The 24,613-nt window shown below is 48.3% G+C and overlaps 1 protein-coding gene and 1 long non-coding RNA gene across 7 annotated transcripts in view; one reads left to right on the top strand and one right to left on the bottom strand.

Annotated features, from left to right (window-relative positions):
- LOC135906515 (QRFP-like peptide receptor) overlaps positions 1-23,282 on the top strand; it is a 100,092-nt gene extending 76,810 nt beyond the window's left edge. For 4 of the 6 annotated variants that reach the window (XM_065437944.2, XM_065437943.2, XM_065437946.2 and 1 more), the window contains exons 2-6: positions 13,002-13,414; positions 18,723-18,846; positions 19,722-19,927; positions 20,730-20,841; positions 21,576-23,282. In XM_065437944.2, the coding sequence (XP_065294016.1) occupies positions 13,014-13,414; positions 18,723-18,846; positions 19,722-19,927; positions 20,730-20,841; positions 21,576-21,917 (1,185 nt within the window). In that variant the 5' untranslated portion in view covers positions 13,002-13,013 and the 3' untranslated portion in view covers positions 21,918-23,282. Of the gene's footprint in view, positions 1-12,927; positions 12,941-13,001; positions 13,415-18,722; positions 18,847-19,721; positions 19,928-20,729; positions 20,842-21,575 lie in introns of those variants that run through there. The other 2 variants (XM_070526438.1, XM_065437947.2) reach the window with 2 other exon arrangements.
- The window catches only part of LOC135906516 (uncharacterized), a 138,873-nt gene continuing 135,154 nt past the window's right edge, over positions 20,895-24,613 (bottom strand). The window contains exon 4 of the long non-coding RNA XR_010565756.2: positions 20,895-20,954. This is a non-coding gene — a long non-coding RNA (uncharacterized lncRNA). The remainder of the gene's footprint in view (positions 20,955-24,613) is intronic.

Raw genomic sequence — 24,613 nt, 5'->3', positions numbered from 1 at the left:
GAAGCACGCTAGGATTGGCAGATAACGACTGTTATGAACTATATAAATGTTCTGGAGCGAACGGTTAATGCCTTGGAGACGTGTGCAGACGTACACACACACACACACACACACACACACACACACACACACACACACAAACACACACACACACACACACACGCACACGCACACGCACACACACACATACATACATACATACATACATACATGCATACATACATACATACATACATACATACATACATACATACATACATACATACATACATACATACATACATACATACATACATACATACATACATACATACATACATACATACATACACACTGTGTATGTGCGTCTCTTCAAATCCGCGGGCGCCTAGCACTGAGCGTGTACACTGTGTCTCGAGAGAATTCTGGAAGCACCCCGAGTCGAGCGGGACCGCACGTGAGCGGACCATCGCACCATTACAAGTTTAGCTGGTTTTTTTTTCAAGAAAGTCTAAATCAATCATTCTGCAAACTGAAATGAATGCTATTATTTCAGCTGACCGACAGAAGCAATTCGTATGCACGGGTCCCTTATTCGAAATTTGGATGTCAGCGCGCCGATGTCAGGAAAGTTGACGTCCGATCCTCACGCGTTTTCGTGTTTCGCAACGAACGAGTCCAGATATAGCCGTTACAGAAAAATGGGTGGAACGCGTCACGAACGCTCCGCGGTAAAAGGGGCACTACCGACTCGGCGCTTCCAGCTTCCACGGCGCCGCACGGTTCTGAATATGCAGGGTGTGTGGTAGGTCGAGCTACGGCGGTGTTGGGTTTGTTTTTCTCCTCCGAGCAGCAAATGGTGGAGAGGGGGGGAAGGGGGGCAAGGCGTGTTAGCGTTTGGCGGGACGCAAGCGGGGTGACCAATCAAGAAAGGTTCAGGCGGCCGCTATAACGGCGCCACGAAGCGACCGAACGCGACAACTACCCGAGTTTCGCGTGGCAACCGAAAATGCGGAAGGAAGGAAGGGGGGGGGGGGTGCAGAGAACGCGTTGAGCGGAAGTTAATTGAAACGTGGCACGTGTAAACATAAAGCCGGACGCAGGAACCTTTCGGATTTCGTTTATTTTTGTTCAGCGAAACGTGACTCTTCCGCCATTATTCTGCGAACGCCTAACCTCTATGTCGTGCGACTGTGGCGTCGTAAATTCATAGTGGGAGCAACAGGGGCCCTTTTCCGCAGTTAAAGCTATTGTTTGCGCAGTACAGTAGACGAGCGGGGAGTTGCCTAGAGATTGTGTGGCTGTCGTTCGAGCGCTTTACGTAGGAACAAGAGAGGAAGAGGAAGGTTTCAACTTTGGGCGCCGTAGGAACTCCCGGGGATAACGGGGAAAACAGCTTAAGCACATGTAATTTCCCCTGTGCGAAGGTTGTGGGATCGCTCCCCACTTGCGGCAAGTTGTTTCTTCATTCACTTTCATTGCCATTAATTTATCGTTTCCTTATTTCATTTAAACTGATAATGGTAACTACAATTTGACATTTTCATTGCAGCTTAACATATTTAATTTATATTGGTTCAATCATCTGTATGTCTATGTTTGCTTGTCTGCACTCGCATGTACGCACACGCGCGCACGCACCGTATACTAACAACGGCTACAAAAGCAGTGCAAAATACGTTCAATTCCCTAAAGAGGCGCTAGAAAAAAACATACATATATACAAAGACAACCAATAAACACCAGTCAGCCGTAGAACAAGAAAGGTGTGCGCGCGCGTGCGTGTGTGTGTATGTGCGTGCGTGTGTACGTGTGTGCATATGTGCGTGCACGCGTGCGCGTGTGTGTGCGTGAGCGCGTGTGTGTGCGTGCGAGCGTACGTGTGTGTACGTGCGTGGGTATGTGCGTGTGTACGTGCGTGTACATGTGCGCGCGCGCGTGTGTGTGCGTACGTGCGTGTATGTGCGTGCGTGTGTATGTGCGTGCTTGCCTGTGCGCATGCGTGCGTGCGTATGTGCGTGCGTTTCGGTAACTATTTTGTTAGCTTCTACCTATAAGTTATCCGTGTCTCAGAGGCGATTTCCATATATATATATATATATATACATATATATATATATATATATATATATATATATATATATATATATATATATATATATATATATATATATATATATATATATATATATATATATATATATATATACATGGCACTAACGCACTACACAGAACCATTGTAACCGCTGGCACTTATTTGAGAGTCATGTTTGTATGTATTGTATCGTGAACACATCTGCGTTTCGTTTTTTGTATATTCCAAAATGCGTGTCATCGATAATCATTTAATATGTGCAATGATAATGATTTATGATGCGCAGTGTATGGTCTAGTCAGTGTAGATAGCGCGCCCTCTGCTCGTGATACGGTGCCTTTAAAGCTGTGTATGTGTTGTACATGCGTTACTGTACTCTGACGAAGGCTGGTCACCAGCCGAAAACGTTAAGTAAAAGAAGTCTTCCAAAAAGTTCGTCGTGTCTTTCCTGCGTATATATATATATATATATATATATATATATATATATATATATATATATATATATATATATATATATATATATATATATGAAGCGACACTGCCCGATTGACAAGTCACGTCACCGAACCGGGTGTCATCGGCGGCGACCATTCGAGGCAAAGGCGCCACACGTATACAAGAAATGTGGGCGTGCAATAAGCACCTGCATTCCCAAGGCCGCTCCTCGCACCTCTCGGCGTTCCTCGCAGAAGCGCGTTGCGTCGAGAGTTGACTGATCACAGCCGTACCGACGAAAGAAAAAAAAAAAGGAAAAAAGCGCCTCGCACCTGGTTGTCACGAGAGGCGACACCACGCGATATATACGTCGGCAGTGACAGATCACGCTTCCGATTGCGTCAACTACACACGCGTCGCGCGGCGAAGGCGGCGCGCTTTCGTCGAGTGGCGAAATTCTCGGCGTGTGTACGGCGCCCGCAACATTTGTTTCCTTTCTAGGTCTGGCGCCACAGACGAACTGGGCCGCTATCTTGTACACGTTCAAAAAACTGGCTGGGGCTTAGCTAAGGTTAAGCCCAGGATGCGAAGCATACTAGCCTTTATTTTAACGCGACAGCGTTAAGGAGTTCGTGTCGCAGAGAAGCCGGTGTCGTCGGCGTCGGCTCAGGCGTGCGGCGCTTGCTCAGGCGCACATTTCGTTGTCGCGCCGAACGCTGCGTTGCTCGACGCTCACCGCGTCTGATGCGGGGCGCGTAGTCGCTGCGCCGTAGCAAAGCCACGTAGAAACAGTCTCTGTAGCACGCCGCAACCTTCGCTTCTCATTCCAACGAGCAGCTCTGTCTCCAGGAGGCATCTCACCTCGTGAGTGTCTAGCAGAGGCAAGCGCAGCTGCTTATATTGGCGGCGAGGAGTTACGGAGTCGCCCTCTATCGGAAGCGCCTCGCTGGCGTAGTATGAGGGATCACGTGGCGCGCTCCTCGTAGGTTTTGCTGTCAGCGCTCACTGAAAACACCACGCGCGAGCTTTCCCGGACATTTCTGTAAGTACTTTCGAAACGAGAGAAGTTTCTTACTGTCTAAATAATAATCTTGGGCCAACTGAAAGCACACAATCGTTTACAGCCGCTATCTCATTACCGAATACGTACAGTGAACGCCACTGCGCGCGGTCGCCGCGATGGAGTCTGCCGAACCGGCTACTTGCGTGAAAGGTAGGTAAACGCTGAGAGCAAACTATGTGAAATATGTTCTTATAGTGTTTGTATAACTAAATGGAGCGTAATAGAATGAAGCCTCAATGCAGCGATCGCGTAGATTCGCAGCCACCGACTGCGCGTCTGCATGCTTGTCCGCGCACTGTTTCGCTTTCTCCGCGCGCACGTTTTCGCACCGTGCCATGAGCTTTAGTCCGCAGAATATGAGCATTTGACAGTATACAAGCAACCATTGTTGCGTGTTTGCTATTAGAGCTGTTCAAAAATAATTTCATTGTAGAGACTTCGACGCCTACGGGGACTGTGATGTGCCGTCGCGACGATTCAATCTTTTTTTTCTTCTGAATTCTTTGAGCTTTCAATACTATTTCTCGAGTTGCGTCGCACTGCATGTTTATCGGTACACTCAGCGTGCAATTTCCCTCTGCTCCTTTTTTGTAATCCAGTGCATTAATTCATAGCACAAACATGACCATATGCCATGCTTTTTTTTTAATGTGCTTCTTACAGCTGCCTTTCCAGTCCACTGAACTTGCCAGTATCTATAGCATCGACAAGTTCATACACCAAACCGTCATGACATTAGTCGGGCAGCGGACTCGGGCGAGCGTCTCAGTGCGCGTTTTCAGAACATCGCAGACCGGGCGCCGGAGCAGACATCTTCTTCGCGTCTGTGCTTGCTGCATACCCGAGTTGCAGCCGATGACTGTTTGCCGGTTTTATGTTTCGCGAGCCAAGCTTCACGCAGCTTGTCCTGCGGCTACGTGTGAATAAGGCTGACACCGGCCTCCGTTACGTGCGTCCGGCCCTGCGGCACCGAGCAGTAGCCTACCATGTTGCGCGCCTTCAAAGGTACCCACTACCTATTGTAGTGCTTACTAGCGTTGTAAAGGAGACACTCGAAGCGGGAAAATTTCGCCACTAAATGGGGACCGCAGCGTCCGAGGGAATTTAAACTCGTTTTCAGCTCCCTTCGGCGCGCCCGAAGCAGCCGACGCGGCCGCTATGTCCACGTGATCCCTCCTAGCACGTCACGCCGACGGTGGCGCCAGCTTTTCCAGTGGTGGAGCTCGAGGCCAATACCGCCGCGACGCCGCGAGCGGCGGCGCGAGTTGGAGCCCCGTTTCTCCTCTGTCGTGACGTCACGGTGTCACGTGGTATTGAAGGCGACACCACCGCGCCTGAGGAGCTGGGTTGAGCTCTAGTAATATGCTTCGCATAAAAGTTGACGTTCGATTTCGCCTCGCGCGATTGTCCAGGCTGCGCCGATATCGCGGCCTAGGCTAATCTAGTCCAATCGCGTGTGGCGAAATCGAACGTCGGCTTTTCGAACGTGTACAAGATAGCGGCCCTGGTTTATCTTGAGCGCGCAGGGTGGCACTTGGCTTGGCTCGCAACGCCATTCGCTGATCGAGGGGCGCTACGTATTCTCTCGGTATACAGAGTCATCCGAGCGATGTCGATGCTCCACAAAGCTTCTATTAGATCCGGGGTGTTTTACATGGCCGAAACCACGATCTGATTGTGAATGACGCAGTCAGTGGGAGGGATTCCGGATTAATTTCGATCGCCTGAGGCTCCTCAATTTGCCGCTAAATTTGGGTAACCGAGCGTTTTTTTGTTTTTTGTTTTGCATTTCGCTCTCTTTGAAATGCAGCCTCCGCGGCCGGATTCGAACCCACGACGTCGTGATCAGCCAGTGAGCTACCCTCGCAGGTGCAGTTACATTAAAAAATTGCTAAAAAGAACTGTGGCACTGCGGTTGCTCAGCTTTAGTGGGCGAAATGGGTAGTACATCGATGGATTGGTCTAGTCTTCCAGCTTGTGGCTTCAGACTTTGTTGTGTCTGTGTTAATTACGCTTTTTATCTTTCCAAGCTTTTTGGTAACCATATCCTTCTAAGCACGTTGTCAAAGTAGTACGTGAACGACGATCATTACCCCCCCCCCCCTCCAAAAAAAAATGAAAAGAAAGAAAGAAAGAATGCTTGTCATTTTAAAAGGTTTCAATTTCCTAGCTTAATAAATTTTAGGGGTCCTCTGAAATACGTATTGTATGATGCAAGTCTAGGCTTGTTACGTTGTCAAGCATCCAGGTGGGCAAACGTCGAGGAGCGAAGTATAGCGCGCACTTGCCCCTGACCAATGTGGACGCATGTCGCATGCTATGTACGTTTAACTTACGTTTCATGTATTCGTCTACGAAACTTTGCTTTTGTCTGTGTTCTCGGGGCACGGCGGCCGCATTTCGATGGGGGCGAAATGCGAAAACACCCGTGTGCTTAGATTTAGGTGCACGTTAAAGAACCCCAGGTGGTCAAAATTTCCGGAGTCCTCCACTACGGCGTGCCTCATAATCAGAAAGTGGTTTTGGCACGTAAAACCACAAATATTATATTATATTATTATATGTGTTCTCGGGACGACTAGAAAGTACTTGGCTTGCGTATATATCTGCATACATGGTTATCGTCTCTTAGTTCCCGAACTCATGTTCATGCTGTTCATGATGACTGTCTGCATTTTTGTGAAACGCTTGTGACACATTGTGTAATAAATTTTTTAAAATACCAAGTTTCTTCACCAAGCGACGAGGAGTGGCAGTGGCACCTAAAAGGCGTCAACTTCTCCTATTACATCGTGCCAATAAAAACAAAATAGGCGCAGCACGTGCCTATGAACACGCATAATCTTTGCGAGTAGCCGTGTGTATAGCCCAATTATGTGCTAAAAGTTATCCACTTGCAAAGTCGCAAAGCCGTCTGAAGCCGCAAGCAAGAAGTTTAGGGAAACCCATGTACTACCCATCGCTCCCATGCTGCTGGATGCACCGGCATACTTGCAGTTCCCGTAGACGCTAGGGCCAGGGTACCTTCGTCTATTATTTGTAGGGGACTCTACAGTCTGCTTGGCACTGTGACCGGGACATTCTAACGCACATTACTGGGTAGGGCGTGCTGCGTCATCGCAGCTCGGTCGACGAAGATCGCCCGACCGCGGACGAAACGCTACGGTTAACCTCGTTAACGTGTTATGGCCGCAAAACGGCAAACACGTGGGCGTCGCAAAACTCTACCGCCACCTACAGGAGAAACGAAAAGCTGCCTGAAGTAGGTTAGCGTCCAATGAACACTAACGAGGAACGTCAAGTTAAAGTGGCTTGTCAAATTACGCTTCTGGAAGAAAGAAAGAAAGCCACGCTTAGTGAAAGTAGAGGCTTCGCAAACTAAGCAAGATGCTTCCAGAAGAGGGTTATAGCGCCGAAAAAAACACAACACACAGCAAGCGAGACGGGACAGACGGGACAGGCAAGCGAGACGGGTGCGCCTGTCCCGTCTCGCTTGCTGTGTATTGTGTTTTTTTCGGCGCTATAACCCTCTTCTGGAAACATGCACCAACTAGGCCCCCAACAAGTATTACTAAGAAAGATGCAATAACGAAAGGGAAGCGGCGGCACGATCTTGCAGTTTCCAAACCAACTCTCCTTGGCGTCATCGATTTTGACAGCACCCTATGGATACTGGTTGACTGTCTACACTGGTTAACTGTGTCAAAAAAGCGACTGGTAGCATTACCCCGCGGAGCAACCAAGGGCTCAACCTAGCAAGTGTTGAGAACTTTTTGGGAGCAAGGATGGACCGCATACAGGAAGATGCTTTCAAATTATTGACGTCGCAGTGGAGTCCTCGCGCGGCCTCTTGGGGGCCAATTGTACGAAACTAAAGTGCGAGCTTCATTCTTCCCGCTAGTAATGAACCTTTTCTTTCCCCGCAAGATAAATGCATACTGGAGTTCCAGAAGAATACCTCACCTGTCTAAACCGATCTATACCAGCGAAAACAATTCCGCGGCTACGAAGGGAAGACTACACGTGCCAAGCCGTCTGACAGGTTTCGACAGCGCTTTTATTTTTGTGAATTGGCGTAGCGTGCAACTTGCGGCGGTTTTGCATTCGCCAGAGCAGAACGGGCAAAGTAGAGCAAAAATTTAACACTGAGTGGCCGATTTTGCGTTATATTTTGATGGCTGTAGTAAACATGTTTTCTGCTCCCCGGCTTAGACAAATGCGATTGAGACTTGAGTGCTGTCACGCGTGCGTTGTGTGCCTTCTCACTTAAGGCAGAAAGTTGAGCTAGTTGGGTTGAGTAGTGTCACAAGTTCAAAAGCAGTGTAGAAGCGGGAACACAAAACATGAAGAAGGCAATACACGCTCTGATGCTACGCGCAGCGCTTTCTCTTTTTTTTTTACGTTGCGTGTAAAATTTATGTAAATTTCCTTCTGTTTCGTTTCTGTAAATGCCCTTCTCATGATCAGGGTCTCCTGTGAGTAATTGACCTAGGTAAACGTACTCCTTCACGGACTCAAGAAGTTGACTGTCAAGCCTGAACTGTCGTTCCCTTCCCAGGCTACTCCTCATTATTTCTGTCTTCTGCATAATAATCTTCAACCCCACTCTTACACTATGTCTGTTAAGGTATTCAATCATTTGTTGTAACTCGTCCCCAGTGTTGCTGAACAGGACAATGTCACCTTCGACTCGAAGATTGCTGACATATTCGCCACTGATCCTCACTCCTAAGCCTTCCCAGTTTAATAACGTGAATATTTTTTCCAAACACGCAGTGAATAGCATTGGAAAGAGTATGTATCCTTGGGTGACCCCTTTCTTTATAGGTACCTTCCTACTTTTCTTGTGTAGAATTAAGGTAACTGTGGGATTTGTGTAGATATTTTCGAAGATATCAACGTAAGCGGCCTGTACTCTTTGATTACGTAACGCCTCTATGACTGCTGGTGTCTCTACTAAATCAAATGCCTTTTGGTAATCTGTGAGAGCCATATAGAGAGGCTGATTATACTCCGCGGATTTCTCAGTTACCTGATTGATGACACTGATGTGATCCATTGTAGAGTACCCATTACTGAAACCTGCCTGTTCCCTTGGTTGACTAAAGTCCAGTGTTGCCCTTATTCTATTGGAAATTATCTTAGTGAATATGTTATATAATACTGAAAGTAAGCTAATGTGCCTATAATTTTTCAATTCTTTAACGTATCGCTTTTCATGGTTTAGTATAATATTGGCATTCTCCCAGCTTTCTAAGATAGTTGAAGTCGATGGACACTTTGTATTTAAAACCACTAGTTTTTAAAGCATTATGTCTCCTTCATATTCGATTAAATCGATTGTTATTCCATCTTCTCTTGCCGCTTTTCCCCGTTTCATGTCTTGCAAGGCCCTTCTGACCTCATCGCTAGGTATAGAAGTAGCCTCTGTGGTCTGTTCATTACCACTTCTAATGGAGGTATCGTGGCTGCTTTAAGTACTCTACAGGCCAGTACAGAATTCTTCCACTGCTTATACTATATCTTCGAGAACGCTGACGATATTACCTCGCTTATATTTCAGTGCCTACATCTTGGTTTCCCCTGTGCCTAGCTTCCTTGCCTTCTTAGCTTTTCCTTGATGGTCACAGAATGTTCAGCGATGCGCTTCAGTGCGCATTTACGAGGGGCGTTAATAAAGTTCGTATTAGCGAGGCACCACAAATTTGGGACAGGCCCTCACACTAAGCATCAAAAATGAGCGCACGTCTGTCTAGTTTCAGCGCAGCATAAACAGTTCGTTTTTTTATAGTAGTGCGAAAAAAAAAAAACCCCTAGGATGTCAAAGCGAAAATGGTGGCGTCCATCGTGAAGGTTGGTTGAAGCGCGAGGTGCGACCCCGATTACTGCGTTTCAAGGGACACATTGCCAAGGAGATATCGTGCCGTGCTAGTGGCGGCGTGCGACGACAACGTCCCGGGTCTCATGCCTCTGTTGTGAAATGGCGCCGGCGATATTAAGTTGGCCGATCGAGAGGTTCGCTCCACCATTTTTCGTCGTTGAACCGTAAATATATGCAAATGTGCTTGCTGAGCGGCGCATATAGCTGTTGAACAACCAGTGCAGCAGCTTAACGTGAACACGGGCACAGATTACACTTCCACTTCGAGTATCGTCGATTGACCTCTGTTCCTTCGTGGCAGCTAGTATCGCGAACTTTAGGACCACCCCCTCGTAAGTTTATTGATCTCAACCGAAACAAGAGCCCGTTGCATCGCACGGGCAAACCGATATATCTACGGGCAAACCGATATATCTACGGACTCGTTTTGAGTAAGCCCAGGAACTCAGAGAATCCGCCTTCGCTCTGTGAACAAGACGGATCTGAACGAACGCGATAGGAACCCCTTTGGATTACGTACAGGGACTAGGGCGAATGCACGGCGAAGCAGCCTGTTGTAATCCGCTCTTCTCTGCGTCTTACGCAAGGCGTTCGGGGACGTCTCATCCTGCTCGCCAAACGAAAGGCGTCGCGAGAGAAGCCAATGGCACTGCTCGACGCATGGCATAGTCTAACTAGCTGTGATTGACACGTAATCGGTCTAAATAGCAGTGACGTCCGGGGCCGACCATCATTGAGCAACAGTTTGTCTGTCCTCGGCATCTTGCTACTGTTGCCACGCGGACACAGAACTCTATCACAATAGGAACCGTCTCGAGGTCTCTCTCTTCGCTGTCGACTGTTTCGGCCTTTTCGAGTTGCCTCTATAGTCTCATCATCTCGAATGCACGCCGACCGTACACTATGGTTTTCAGACGACTGCTAAAATACGGATCGAAAGCAACCGCGCGCGCCAGCACACCTCTGTCCTTGTCGTTGGGTGATGTCGAATTCACGTTTTACAGCTAACAGAGAGACAGAACAGAAAGAAATGGCCGCGAGGTCAACTAGGCAAGCATCTGGGTAACACCCTACACAGGTAGAATTGTGTCTAGGAAAGAAAAGTTAAAAAAAGTAACTTTAGTATCCTTACGTGATTTGAATGCGAAAGCACTATGACTTCTCTCTAATTAATTGGTTACATCCATGATGCGTGACGTCATACATTTTCATGTGTAGTCTACAACTCTACCTTAATCCACCTTAATCTACCTTACTCTTATTTGTACCAACCTTAATCCACCTTAATTCACCTTGTTTTAATTTGAATACACCTTCATTACATTAATTCCCCTTAATGCATTTTGCTCCCCCTTAAGTCACTTTACTCCAACTTGTTTTAACTTCAATTCTGTATTGCTACTGACGTCATTGTCATACAAAACGATGATGACGTCACTGATGATAATCTTTTGTGACTCGTTGCGTAATAATAATAATATTTGGGGTTTTACGTGCCAAAACCACTTTCTGATTATGAGGCACGCCGTAGTGGAGGACTCCGGAAATTTTGACCACCTGGGGTTCTTTAACGTGCACCTAAATCTAAGCACACGGGTGTTTTCGCATTTCGCCCCCATCGAAATGCGGCCGCCGTGGCCGGGATTCGATCCCGCGACCTCGTGCTCAGCAGCCCAACACCATAGCCACTGAGCAACCACGGCGGGTGACTCGTTGCGTACAACGCCGGCTTTTCTGTCGCATGGAACATATAATGCCTTAGCATTAATAAAGACAAGCGAATGAACAATGAGAGTGCCAGTTAATTCGGGGGCGCACATCAAGGCTACAGTTGGTCGCCGAGGTCTCACGTGGGGGATGGGCTAGAGAATGGGCTGGAAGTGTACTTCCGTTCGCGAGAATACGAAACGACCTCCATAAGGCTGTAAGAAAAGTTGCGCGGAGGAGTGGGGGATCGAAGCGGTGCTTATCTGATTCAAGTCTCATGCTGGCGTTTTCGCGTAAGATGCACTGAGCTAGGCACCTATAAACTTTAGCTTGCTTAAATTCTGCTGAAAGGCGGCACTGGGGCGGAACGATTTCCGGAAATCACAGCGAAGCTAGACCTGCCTGCTGTGAAGAAAATCTCCTTCGTCCTCCCGCTCTTTAATCCTAGCCGAGCCACCACTCCGTATTCCCCTTCTACTGCGATGAAATGGTTCAGCAGGCGCCCCTGGCTGCGAAGAATGACGTTCGGTAACAAGGGAACTGGTTTGGGCGCGGTTGGTTTCCACTTCGGAACGAATCCTTACTGTTCTCGTTTCCTTTTTGTCGTCCCTGTGTAACGTTACACCGTCGTTACAATGACGTTATACTGCTGATACGCACCAACTGGACCCGCACAATACCCCATTATTGTTCCTTAGCGTTGTCACGGCATTCTTGCGGCATCTTTACAAATGCTGGTAGATACAGCGGGCGCGGCGTTTCTGCGCAGGCGCAAATAAAAGCGGGTGCGAGAAAGAAAATCTGGGGGTCTTTGCTCCTTGAATATGTGAATCTGCCTAGGCACTACGGAAGAGGTTTCTTAGCGCGTATTGTACGCGTTTGTCCCATAGACATGCCGGCATTGCGGAGTGCGGTCGAGTTTACGTTCCGCCGCTGGCTGCCCGCGCGGTGAGGCAGTGGGCATGGACGCCCCATTTGGTGATCGCCGCGTCTGAAGGGGCAAGGTTCTGACTGGTGTTGTATAAGTCGCGGCACGCTTTTTTCGTCGCGACGATAGATTGCATTTTTTACAAGCACTGCTCTAGGAGGGCACATGTAACCGGCAAACGGAGGTCTCAGGAGAGCACTTGAGGTTATAATAAAGCAGGCGGCGCAGGATCTCCAGGGCACGCAAGGGGTAACGGGGGGATCAAAGTTGGAAGCATGGCGGCCCGTGCGTTGGGGCCGCAGAGGCGGAAGCGTTCCAGGGGGTGTTTGCATCAAAATTGGCTGTCCGCAATAGGGGACAGTCGCTCTTATACACCCCTGGCACCCGCAGGCCTCGGCGAACCCCTACCCACGGACCAGTCTGGGTTCTAGCTTTGGTGTCCCCGTTGCCGCTTTGGCGTCCTGGAGCCGCCGCCAATAATGCGAAATAATGACACGTTGTTTCAGTTAGTAAAGCACACGATTGTATAAATATAATTACGTCGAGCCGCCAACTTAAGATGCTAAGTTAAGCACTACCGCGCCCCGCGACTTCTGCCGGCACGCCCAGGGACCAACGCATACAACATGCGCCAAGAAATTCCTCCGTAGTGCCTAGCCGGAGTCATATATTAAAGGAGCAAAAGTCGCTATATTTGCTTTCTCGCAGCCGCTCTTACCCGCTCATGCGCGCAAACGTCCGGCGTCTCCGCAAGTGCCACGCCCCTTTGTACCTACTAGCAATTGTAGATACGCATCCCGGCGATGACCACGTTTTGTAACAGATGGCCGGCTCGGCGCTGTCTACGCTGTACGGAATGCCGGGCTTTCTCCGGCGACGTCATCAGGCGGGATTTCGTTCTCCTTCGCAGGAGCAGAAAGCCATGGAGGCGACCAACTCGAGCGAGGAGCTTCCCCTGTTTCCCGAGGAAGGCATGCCCGAGGACTACGACTACGAGGAGTCGGCGTGGCGCTTCGACTTCGCCGACCTGGTCCCCACCGCGGCCGTGTACGGCGCCACCCTCCTGCTGGGCCTGGTGGGCAACCTCCTGATCGTGTACACGGTGGCCCGCTTCCCGCGCATGCGCTCCATCTCCAACCTGTTCCTGGCGTCGCTCGCCTCGGCCGACCTGCTCATCGTGCTGCTCTGCGTGCCGGTCAAGTTCGGCCAGCTCTTCTCGTACACGTGGACGCTGGGCGAGGTGGGGTGCAAGCTGCTGCTCTACGTGCAGCATGTCTCCATGATCTGCTCCGTGCTCAACCTCACCTTCCTCAGCATCGAGAGGTAAGGAGAGACGTCTTGGAGGGACCCTTAAAAGAAATAGAGTTCCGGTCCCCTAGCCCCCTAGCACAACATCCCAACGCTCTAACCATTAAGTCACAATTGCATGTACACTTATATCGTGCCCAACATTTTTCTTTTAACTCTTTGAGATGACCACTGCGTGCGTCACACCATACGTAGCACGGGTGCGCCGAGAACATAAGCGCGCGCGCAGGTTCCTTTACGCCAAACACGCAGGACTGAAATTGGCAAAGTTGTAGCATTTGATTAACCGCTTCATGAAAGCAGCGATTCACGTAGGTTCCGAGATGTTCGTTGGATCTAGCTACTTAATATATATATATATATATATATATATATATATATATATATATATATATATATATATATATATATATATATATTACGTATTTTTCAGAGCCTGGAAAAAAGAACCACGTATAAAGATAACTCCACTGAAACACATTGGCAGTTTCCGAGAAATTGGTAGTCACTCCACGTGGCTAAGAAGAAATTGCCTTTTGGCATCATTCGGCGAAGCTGTATAGCATTTTTGTTTTTGTTTTTAAAGCTTCGTACAAGTTACGCGAAACGCCCGGTACAAATGTGGTCCGAACACAGAGTGCCAAAGCTACGAGGCATCCGCAAAAATATAGTTGACATGAACTGGAACCACGCCTATCGCCGTCTTTCGTCAGCACACGCACAGCCGCGCTCGATCCAAAACGCAGAGTTCGTGGCTTTGATCAAGCAAGCTGGCGTGACACCAACTGGTGTGACGTCACCAGTGGGCAGGCAGCTCTTCACTTCGAAACCGGTCGGTCGACAAAACGACCCAGTACACTCTCGTCTGTCTACAGGTCGCTCGAGCACGAGCCGATCACAATGAACGAGTTCGATGGTTTCCTCGCGACCACAGTTTGCGAGAGGCTATACCGTCTGGGTCATTCAGATGCGCAAAGCAAAAGCTTTTGTAAACACCACCCGAGGCGCGGCCTTGTGCAGCACAAAGAACGCGTCTGGGACACACGGTTCATTTCGTGAGAGCGTCTGGGGCGGCGCTTTCTATCGAGCTTCAATGGGCGGCGCGCCAGGGGCACCAGGTGTTTGGATTCGCATAGCTAGTCGCCGGTAATATCGGTTCGCTGCTGGACGACGGCCTTGCCAGTGTCTCCTTTGGAATCGCGGCGTATGCGTCCTTCCGAGGTATCGCCAAACGATGACCGATATTACGAGCCAACGACTTTGAAAGTTCGGGCTTAGTCTTCTTTTTTTCCTTTTCTTTTAACCCGTGCGAGGAACGCGGGAGATTTTCATCGAGTCCACGTGTCTATAAGCAGGTGAATTCTATGCTTGTTGGTTTTCGTATGGGACACCCGCCGTGGTTGCTCAGTAGCTATGGTGTTGGGCTGCTGAGCACGAGGTCGCGGGATCGAATCCCGGCCACGGCGGCCGCATTTCGATGGGGGCGAAATGCGAAAACACCCGTGTATTTAGATTTAGGTGCACGTTAAAGAACCCCAGGTGGTCAAAATTTCCGGAGTCCCCCACTACGGCGTGCCTCATAATCAGAAAGTGGTTTTGGCACGTAAAACCCCATAATTTTAATTTTGCGTATGGGAGAAAAAAAAAGTTATGACCATTAAGGCTGCCTTACTCAGTATTAGGTCTCTAAGGCCGTATATTAAACAGCTCAGCCCGCTTCGTATTCAGGGTTGTACTTGTTCCTCCTTTGGGCAAAAATGCCTTCAAAATGTACATAAAATTGGAAATCTTTGAATCCTTCATTAGGAGAAAAAGCGACATAATCCGTGGAAAAGCTCCGTTTTAACACTCGCATGCTGCACAGAAAAATAGCCACCGGATTAATATAGGATCACTGCATGGTTTACTACACGATTGCTATACGACTTCTATGTGATAACTTTGACCCTTTGAATAGATACTATTAAAGGTAATTGAGTAGCCGATAACTCTGACCCTTTGAATAGATGCTAATGAAATTAATTGAGCAGCCAGATCAGTGGAAGGCAAGTGACCTCTCAAGCACCTTTTTAACCCCCATCCCCATCCTTCTCGTTTCCCCATCAGTTTTATCGCAACTGAGTACTTCCGACGCTTCTGTGCGCGACGAACTGCGGCTAACCAACATCTAGCACTGTCCTGTTTGTAGCGCCGTCTTCCAATAGTGATTAGGTAAGCTCTGCGTTTCCTCAGAAGAAAACAGCTTCCTGGTTCACGCGTCGCCATATATTAGTTAGCTTTCCGAATGTACACTAATCAGGTCAGCCTTTCTCCTTAATTGAATTATTTCGGACGACACGACCAGTTGGCCCGACAAAGCCGTGGTTGTCTTATCATCACAGGAACGAAAGCATGCCTTAAACAGCGCGAAGGACTGGGGTGAGCACATGTAATCACCACTCTATAAATTTGTTGCCCACTGTAGTTTATTGTTCTCCGCACTCGAGCTGCGATATTTTTCAACCTGATCGCTGTAGCAGTAACGCTTTAGTTTCAGGAAAACTGGACAAGGTTTGTAACCTCACTGCCTTTGCTTCTCTGCTCAGTTGCGTCATGATGTCCGCGGAAAAATAAAAAGTTCTTTTTTGTCTTTTGTTAGCTTGACAACAAACATGCAGCCTTTCAGGCACGTTAATGTGAAGGCATTTACGAATATGATGGAATAGAGAGAGAGAGAGAGAGAGAGAGAGAGAGAGAGAGAGAGAGAGAGAGGAAAAGCTAGCTTCAAGAGAAACATGTAACTTGATTTGCAGAGGCATATGCGGCCGTTCAAATCACCCAAGTACCCCTCAGTTTCAGTAACTTAATTCTATAAATTTTATTCCCGGCTCATTTTTTTAAAAGGACCTCTAGCCATTTTCCGTATAATGTTCAGTTCTCTCACAACACGCACTTTTGTGCAGAGTAAAAAAAATTTCACGCGTATGTAAACGCGTCAACGATACGAAGATGAAGAAATTCAAAAACTCTGAAAATCGTCTTCTGAGCGCACTTCACCGACGCAGCACACTCAGGGTTGTTTGCCCATTGCGCATATTCGCGGCATATCCGCTGGCGCTCTACGACGTCGAGCGGCCTGGCACCGGACTCGCTGTGGTGTGCGCGCACGCAAGAGCCAATCTAGCTGAGTGCCTCCTGCCACCTACACGTGCTACGGGAGACTGGATTAATCACTTACGACGGGACGGTGTGCCGGCCGTTTATATTGTAATATATAAGAAGGACGTTGGCGTTAACTTTGTTCCAGAAGTAAAAGTTAGTTTCCATTAATATTTTGTTCAAGCTTCAAGCTAGCCTTTTGTGTCAAGCGAAGAGTGGTTTGGTTTAATGAATCTCATCTCAACTGGCTTATGAAGTTTCAGTACATTCCGGTAATCCAGACGACGGGCGGGCTGCCGGACGTTTTGCAAGTTGAAAGCTAACTGCAACGAAATTTCGGACGGCGTAAAACAAAACAAAAAAAGATAAGTCCAAGGTAACTTGGATACAGAGGAGCTTGCGTGCAAAATTTGACGTTTGAAATACGAGCGATAGCGTCGAGGTACTAGCGCAAGAATGGACGTTTTCGACACCAGGAATAAAGAAGGCCGCCATTATCGTTCGCCGGAAGTGACGCATGACCTAACACGCGCAGTTCTTCGGCATGGCGTCCGAGATGAGATGGCGCCCGCGGCTGTCTTCGGCGCAGTGAGAAACCCCGCAGTCGCGTGCTTGGACTTGCGTCATTGCGACAACTAGGTGCGCGCGTGGTCTGCATAGGTGCTGCTTATAGGCTGCTAACAAGAAAACTATACAATAACGAGCCCGGCGGCCTTGTCGAGATTGCCTCACTGGTATACGCTACTCAATTATAATGAATTTAGCCAAAGTGAAATTTCGTTGTCGTTGGCCTTTAAGAGCATGACGTTTCACAGCAGCCACACACAAGCGTGCGTGTAGGAATCAGCCTCTTTTCGTAGTTTTCTTTCTCCGTCGTAGGCAACGCGGACACACTAACGTACAACACACACTAACACGCTAACGCACAGTAGCACACAAACTAAGATACCAACAAACGCACATTAACGTACTAACACACACGCACTTACATACACACTAGCACAGTAACGTACAGACTAACACAATAACATGCTAAAACACACACACTAACGTATGACACACACATATTTTGTCTTTCTATCGTGGAGTTACGTGAATGGAGTTACTGGTCTTAGCCACGTGAATGAAATGACAACGAATGTTCTTCTCGCTGGCTGACGAGAGAGAGAGAGAGAGAGAGAGAAATTTATTGCAAGAGAAGAGCTGAGAGGTCGGCCTGAGCTACTTTGGTTTAGCCTGCTATTCATCGCTCGGACAAGGACGACAAAATAATATGATGTTGATGGTGATTAGTAAAAAGGCAGATGCGCACGAATAAAAAAGAACTTGCAGAACCCATCCACGATCATTTTCAATGTAAGCGAATAGCGGCACGCAGAGTAGAAAGCTATTCGTTTATTAAGCGAATGATACACCTGAAGGCGAACAGTTGTTGCGGCGAGGACATTTAGTTATCATTTGCTGATCAACTGCGTAATGCCGTCGAGAAGAGCGCCGTTAACCAGCACACCTGTACAGACAGCATAGATTGACAGCACGTGCATCCCGAAGAACTACAATTGTCAGAACTCGCCGACGAATGCGTCGGTAAAAGGATAAGCAGTTGCGAGTTCGCGATACGCTTTGCCCGCGTCCCTTTCACGTTTTCTTATCTATTCTCTCTTCTTCGTTCTCTACGTTCTCTTCTTTCTTTAATCTTTCCGTCCCCGTTTCCCTTTCCCCAGTGTAGGGTAGCCAACCGGGCTCAGTCCTGGTTAACCTCCCTACCTTTCATTTATCATTTTCTCTCTCCCCCCTTATCTAGAGCGCCCCTTATGAAAATGACTGTTGAAATGTTGTTGACATATTGTTGACGAATTGTTGACTCAATAGCCTTTCAAAAATAGAAGCCCCGCACTGCTCCAAGGATAGGGAACGAAGATTGGTTGGAAGTCAAGTGTAAAGCCTGCTCACAGTACCGCCGCAGCCTAGGCTTTCTGCTTCTGCTTTCTTACTCAGGCGTTCAGCGTACAATTTAAAGAACTGAAGACCTAGTTATTAGGAAATTCTAAGTGAACTGCTCAATATAAACGGGACGCAGGACGGAATCGCCTGTGTGCCCTCTTCCTAGCGTGCCGTCGGTTTTGCGCTCCTACCCGTCGACTCGCAAGGCCTCACTCTTGATCGTCCGCTCGTTGTTGTGCAGGTACTACGCGGTCATTCACCCGGTACGCTCCCGCTACCTGTGCACCTTCAGTCAGGCAAGGCGGGTGATCATCTTCATTTGGATCGCTGCCTTCCTCACGGCGCTGCCCATCATCTTCGTGCAGGTGGGGCTGCGGGTTCACGCCATGCTGCGCGAACACTATGGTGTCACAGTTAAATTCTCAGACGTCGATGTGAGTGTGTGTGGTGTAGGTGAGCGCCAGCGACAGAGACTGAACGCGAGTTCCCATGAGTGTAAGCGTGAGTGAACAGCGTGAATTCAAGTTAGCGCATGGACAAAATACTACTAGTGTATGAGTACCTATGAGGAAGTGTCCGCCTTCTCCGGTGACCTATAATTTCGAGGAGCCATTACTAACGATCACATAGCCTTTCACCTTGCAGTCTGAGGTGCAAGATTGAAAGCTTTTGACTGCTTAATGATTCTGCCATTGCACTCTTGTTTATACTTTCATCGTCGAAGGCGTCCTAATCAACGGCAGCCATGTTAGGTTTTACATTTTAATATAGACCCGTCTAGGTCTGTTCCTGTTTCATGACATTCTCTGTAGGGCTTATTGATGTTAGCTTGTACAAGTAGCTGTCCGTGGTTCTACATCGCAAATATACATGAATCTAAACACTTGACTGCATTCCATCAGTAATGACATCGTATTAAGCTCTTCCTTGTCATCTTTTGGAACATATGCTCACCTAGTGATCATAGTGCAGAAACATAGGTCTTCGATGTTTCATTTGCGCCCGTACGCATTCGTAATCACATAATAGAGTGGCGCAACTTGAACGGGTTTATTGCATCATGTTGCGCCATCCGCGGCGTCACAACGACAGAGCAGACACGTCGTGACGTCAACATGTTCCCTACCACGTGGGGCTCGTTTTCTTGCGAGATATTTGACAATGCTTGACCGCATTCGACACAATTTGCGCCAGCCCCGTTCCTTTTTCTCTTCTTTCTTGTTTTTTCTCACGCGCCCAGGTACACGTGGAAATGGGCCTACGTCGTCGCGCCTACTGGTGCATGCGGGACGAGGCCAGTCCCGGAGCGTGGCGCTCCTTCGAGGTCTACATGCTCATCCTGGTGCTGTGCATACCCACCCTGGTCATGGGCTACGCCTACGCCAAGATATGCGCCCAGCTGTGGACGGTCGTCAGAGAGCGGGCCAGTCTCACCACGGGAAGCTCGTGAGTGCACCGCCCCTCTCACTGCTGCCTTTGTTGTCGCAATCGGCTGTCAGCGCTGTGCGACTTTGTCGCGACGTCTTCGTCCTCTGTGTTGATCTCAGTCATGTCGACTAATCTTTTCATTGCGCTTGCGCCATGGCTCTTTGTGCTGGACTCAATCTGTAGGAAAGTTGTAGTCGTAGTAGCTATGCTTAGGGTATGTTACAGTTTAGCTGTGACTCAATTATCGATGATTCGAGTTGGTTGTGATTAAAGGTTTCGGTCTCTGTGTCACCCGTGACGCGCGTGTCGACCATAGCAATACCTTTGGCCGTATTGCCCGCACATTCGGTTACATCACTTCTGTGAGAAATGTATGTTCTAGTTGTAGGAATGGTAAAGCAGCGCGAAAGGCGTGGCCGAGAGAAAAAAAAAAAGAAGTGCGTAATACTCACACAGAAGCTGTTCAACAACTTCATCTCGCCAGCAGGGCCTAGCCTGGTCAAGCACATATGCAGCAAAGGCTCTTGCAAATTGAATATGAAATGCATGTTTCTTTCTGAGGATAGACCTATTCCCTTTCGAAGCAAATCAGTTCTGCGAAAATAGAGTTATGACTACTTCGCAGTCTTCGCAATCGCCATTTTAGTGGTATATTTATAGTAAGGGTAAACTTATACGGCGCCTCTAAGTAAAGTTGAAAGCCACCAGAAGTTCTTATCATACGTGTTCCTTTATTCGTCCGCGTTCTGTTGCCTTGTTGAGCTGGAAGTTCGTTTATATATGAGTGCCCGCTGACGCGAGATCTTCTTTGCATTACCAGGGTGGCAACGGAGATGACCGAGAAGAAATCTAAGAAGAAGACCACTTTTGCGCCGAACGGCGACCCGGCCGGCCTCAAGCCCTCACGAGCAGATGAGGACACCGTTCGCCAGGTTGTGTACCACGTGCTGTGTCAGCCTCGTGCCGAGTTATTCGCTGTGTGCTCTGTCAACAGCCCAGTGTTGCACGAAGTAATCCGTCCTGCGCGTTAGTTTTATAACATTGCCTAGAAAAAAAAAAGACATCATGGAAACTACTTCACTGCGTGTTTCTCAGCTCTGTCTGCAACTTAAAAAAATAGTAGCATTATTACTAGCAATAGTAGCAATACCATATATTGAAAATTCGTCATATGTGGGCTTATCTATTATTTGCTATAACGCATGCAAATGAAGATATCCTGAGTATCGCAAGGCAACTGCATACATTACGCCAGTGGTAGCATTCATCCACGATGTAACGCGCTATCTTGAAAGTTTAGATAAAATTCGTAAAACACCCCGAACGAACACGCGAATCTTATATTTGTATCGTGTGACATAGTAGCCACTGGTCATATAATAAACCAGCTACTAGTAACGTACGATTGCTTCACATTACGTGAATCACCCATTACGGGCACGTGCGCTCTATGCAAGTGCAACCGTGTCACCTGACCGAGCAGCCATTGGCTATATAAGAAATCCGAAACTATACATGTAGTCGTGTGAGATATCGGTGCAGCCTGTCATGCTGGGCCAGGCTAAATCAAATTCGCGATCAGCGCCTCTCCTTAAGGTTTGACTGATTGATTACCAGATTGAACGACTGACCGACGTCGCTCCTTCTCTCGACCGACACGCTGCAGGTGATCAAGATGCTCATCCTGGTCGTCTCCCTCTTCGTGCTCTGCTGGGCCCCGATCCTGATCCTGAACGTGCTGACGGCGTTCGGGGGCGTGGCGACGCTCAACTACTCCTACCTGAAGCCGCTGCGCACCTGCTTCCACCTGCTGTCGTACCTGAACAGCTGCGTCAACCCGCTCGTGTACGGCTTCATGTCGCGCTCCTTCCGGGGTTCCTTCCGCGAGGCCCTATTCGGCTGCGTGCACCCGGGCTCGGCGACGCCCTGGCGTGGGGCCACGATGCGCCTCAGCCGGACGCGCACCACCAGCGTCAGCATGGGGCGCTCGGCCACCTACGTCACGTGACCCTGCCGACAAAAGCCGGACGCGGGCGTCGGGGACGGCCCCGTCTGCTGTGTCCCGTGGAAGGGCAACGGTCATTCCGGCGTGGACACTTGAAGAAGAAGAAGAAGACCCAGGTTTATGGAGACCTCAAGTGATAGACACCCAGAATGATGGCCGCTCCAAATTGATGGAAGACTAAATCGACGTTGGTGTACGCGCTGGAGAGTAGTGCTAGCCTCGCAAACTTGAAGGTTCGTACACCATTCTATTGTGTGGACGCTGCAAAGCGGGAGTGCGAACGGTTGGGGGTATATTGGGCACTTCGGCGCATAGTGGACGCTTAAAAGGTACAAGGACGTTTCGGCGGAGAGTGGACCCTCGAGAACACGGCGGACGCCTGAAAACAAGCTGGACACTTGAAAAAACAAGCTGGACACTTGAAAAAACAAGGTGGACGCTTGGAAACACGGTGGACGCTTGAGAACACGGTGGACGCTTGAAACGACGAAGTGGACGCAGTGGACCTCTGAAACTGATAACGTTATGCTCTAAGAACCTGGGAGCTTAGCGAAACGAAGAAGCAGCCCCATTTGGGTAATGTGGGCAATTTAAAGTAAAAATGAGATGATATATGACCACCGGAGTTTTATAAAATGCGGCGCAAATATTTCAGAGCCTGGTAGCTTTATATTTCTTTAATGAGTATTTGAAGAGTCATTAAACATGACGGAGCGGAAGTTGCTACTTACGGTCGATGCTTGACGGGGACAGTCAACACTTGTGGACGTTGTTGTGTATGCATAAAAATGTATAAAGTGCACACTAAAAGGGCACTTGTGGACTCCATGGGAGAGAACAGCGAAGTCCTGACGCAGAGCGTGCAAGCAGTGCGGGGTGTGGGTGTTTAATGCGAGCAGAAAAACGAAAAAAAAATGTTGGTTTGGACACTTGAGGACGCTCTCACACACAAAAAAAAGAGATGACATTTGACAGCACGACGGTCTTAACAAGGAACGCTCGACAAGCGATAGCAAGGGCGGGAACCTAGTCAGGGTAGTGTTGAAGTCTGTGAAGGCAGTGCGCAGCTGTGTCGGACAATACAGGGAATGAAGACGATCGAAACCAGCGAGAACTCCAGCCGACAGGGCCTTGAAAACAGTGTACAACTAAGATCGACGTTGGCTGGAGGAGGCGTCGATAGACGCCCTACGGGCCCCTGCGACCGTTGGTGATCAACTATATAAAGCGCAGTGGCTGGACAGTAACTCCGTATGACGCTATTCAGTGGGAACTGCCAGCGAATAACTGACGCGGTGTGCCAAAAATGAGTGTGTGCGTTTTGTTTTGGTTTGTTTCCGGTGAAATATCGAAGTTGTTTTTCAGTGACAGCGTTGCGGTTTGGAGATTCATTTGGAGGATATATGTGAGCGTTGATCGTGAACTACACCCATCGTTGACTGTGTTCCCAACCCTACTAAGAGGATTAGTGTGCACGACAGACATCGCTGTAAGCGGAGCACACCCAAAATATAATAGCTGGAATTGCTACATTTATGTAGCAATCCCCTAGCTCGAACATGTCTTATTTAGCCCGAGCATGTCTAACAAGAGTAATTTGTTTTTAGCTTACTAATTAAAGATTTCTAAGGTTTCGCGACTCTTGAGGCATAAGCTTTTTGAACTCAGCAGCGAATTCACAAAGTTTTTCATTCGTATAACATTAGTAAAGACGTGCAAGTTCTTGCGCTTTCGAAATACAGGTTTTCACGAATGTTCCTACAAGCGTATGTCAAAGCAGCACAATACGTAATATTGTTGGCGCGCACGTAAGCTTTTGCTGACGTGTTTCGCTATCGTGATTGAACGGCACATTTTCGTGTGACACGGTGGGGCGTGCGAAACGTCTTGTTGACGCGGGCCGACGTTACTGATGGTCCAGAAAGCGTGAGCTGAAACGACTGCCACACTTCAGGACCACTGAAGCAGAGCGGTGTAGCAGAAACCATAGACCACGATAAAGTGACAGAACCTCGACATCCTGGTGGTGGGACACTGATGCAGAGCCGCGAAGACCCGATGAGAAAACAACCGAGACATTTTTTTGTTCTCATTGCCGAATAACGCCAAAAGTAGTTGCACACAAATCAAGTGAAGCGAAAGCCGCGCGTACATAGTGGCATACAGTGGTAACGTCAGACATTCCTGCTCTTATCGAAGAATAAAACCGATGCTACCTGCACGCACAACTTAATTCAAGTGAATCGAAAGCTTCGCGTATATGTCATACTTCGTACGGTCTATAGATGGACTTTTAATATATACGTCCAGACGGCCTTGCCTTCCTATAGCCTCGACCTTCTTGACTATACAAAGGCTGTAACATATCGATGATATTGTAAGAAATGTCTAAACTGAACTGGTTGGCTCGTAGTTTTCGAGAATTGCGCGCTCAATTTCGACGACTTGGAAGAAAAGAATGTGATCAGCTTGCTATTATGGTACGTGGATCGCGCTAGTTGGTGGCTAAATTTCGAAGCAGTAGCTTAACGCGAATAAAACCACGGACACAAGAAAGACGGACAAGGACAAGCGCTTCTAAGCTACTACTAAGCTAAGCTACTACTAAGCTACTAAGCTTAGTAGCTATGGTAGCTTAGTAGTAGTAGTAAGCTAAGCAACTACTTCGAATATTGACGACCAACTAGCCCAACAGTCAA

Source organism: Dermacentor albipictus, chromosome 9 (assembly GCF_038994185.2).
Source record: "Dermacentor albipictus isolate Rhodes 1998 colony chromosome 9, USDA_Dalb.pri_finalv2, whole genome shotgun sequence".
NCBI lineage: Eukaryota > Metazoa > Arthropoda > Arachnida > Ixodida > Ixodidae > Dermacentor > Dermacentor albipictus.
This window is presented reverse-complemented; position numbering and strand designations above follow the sequence as displayed.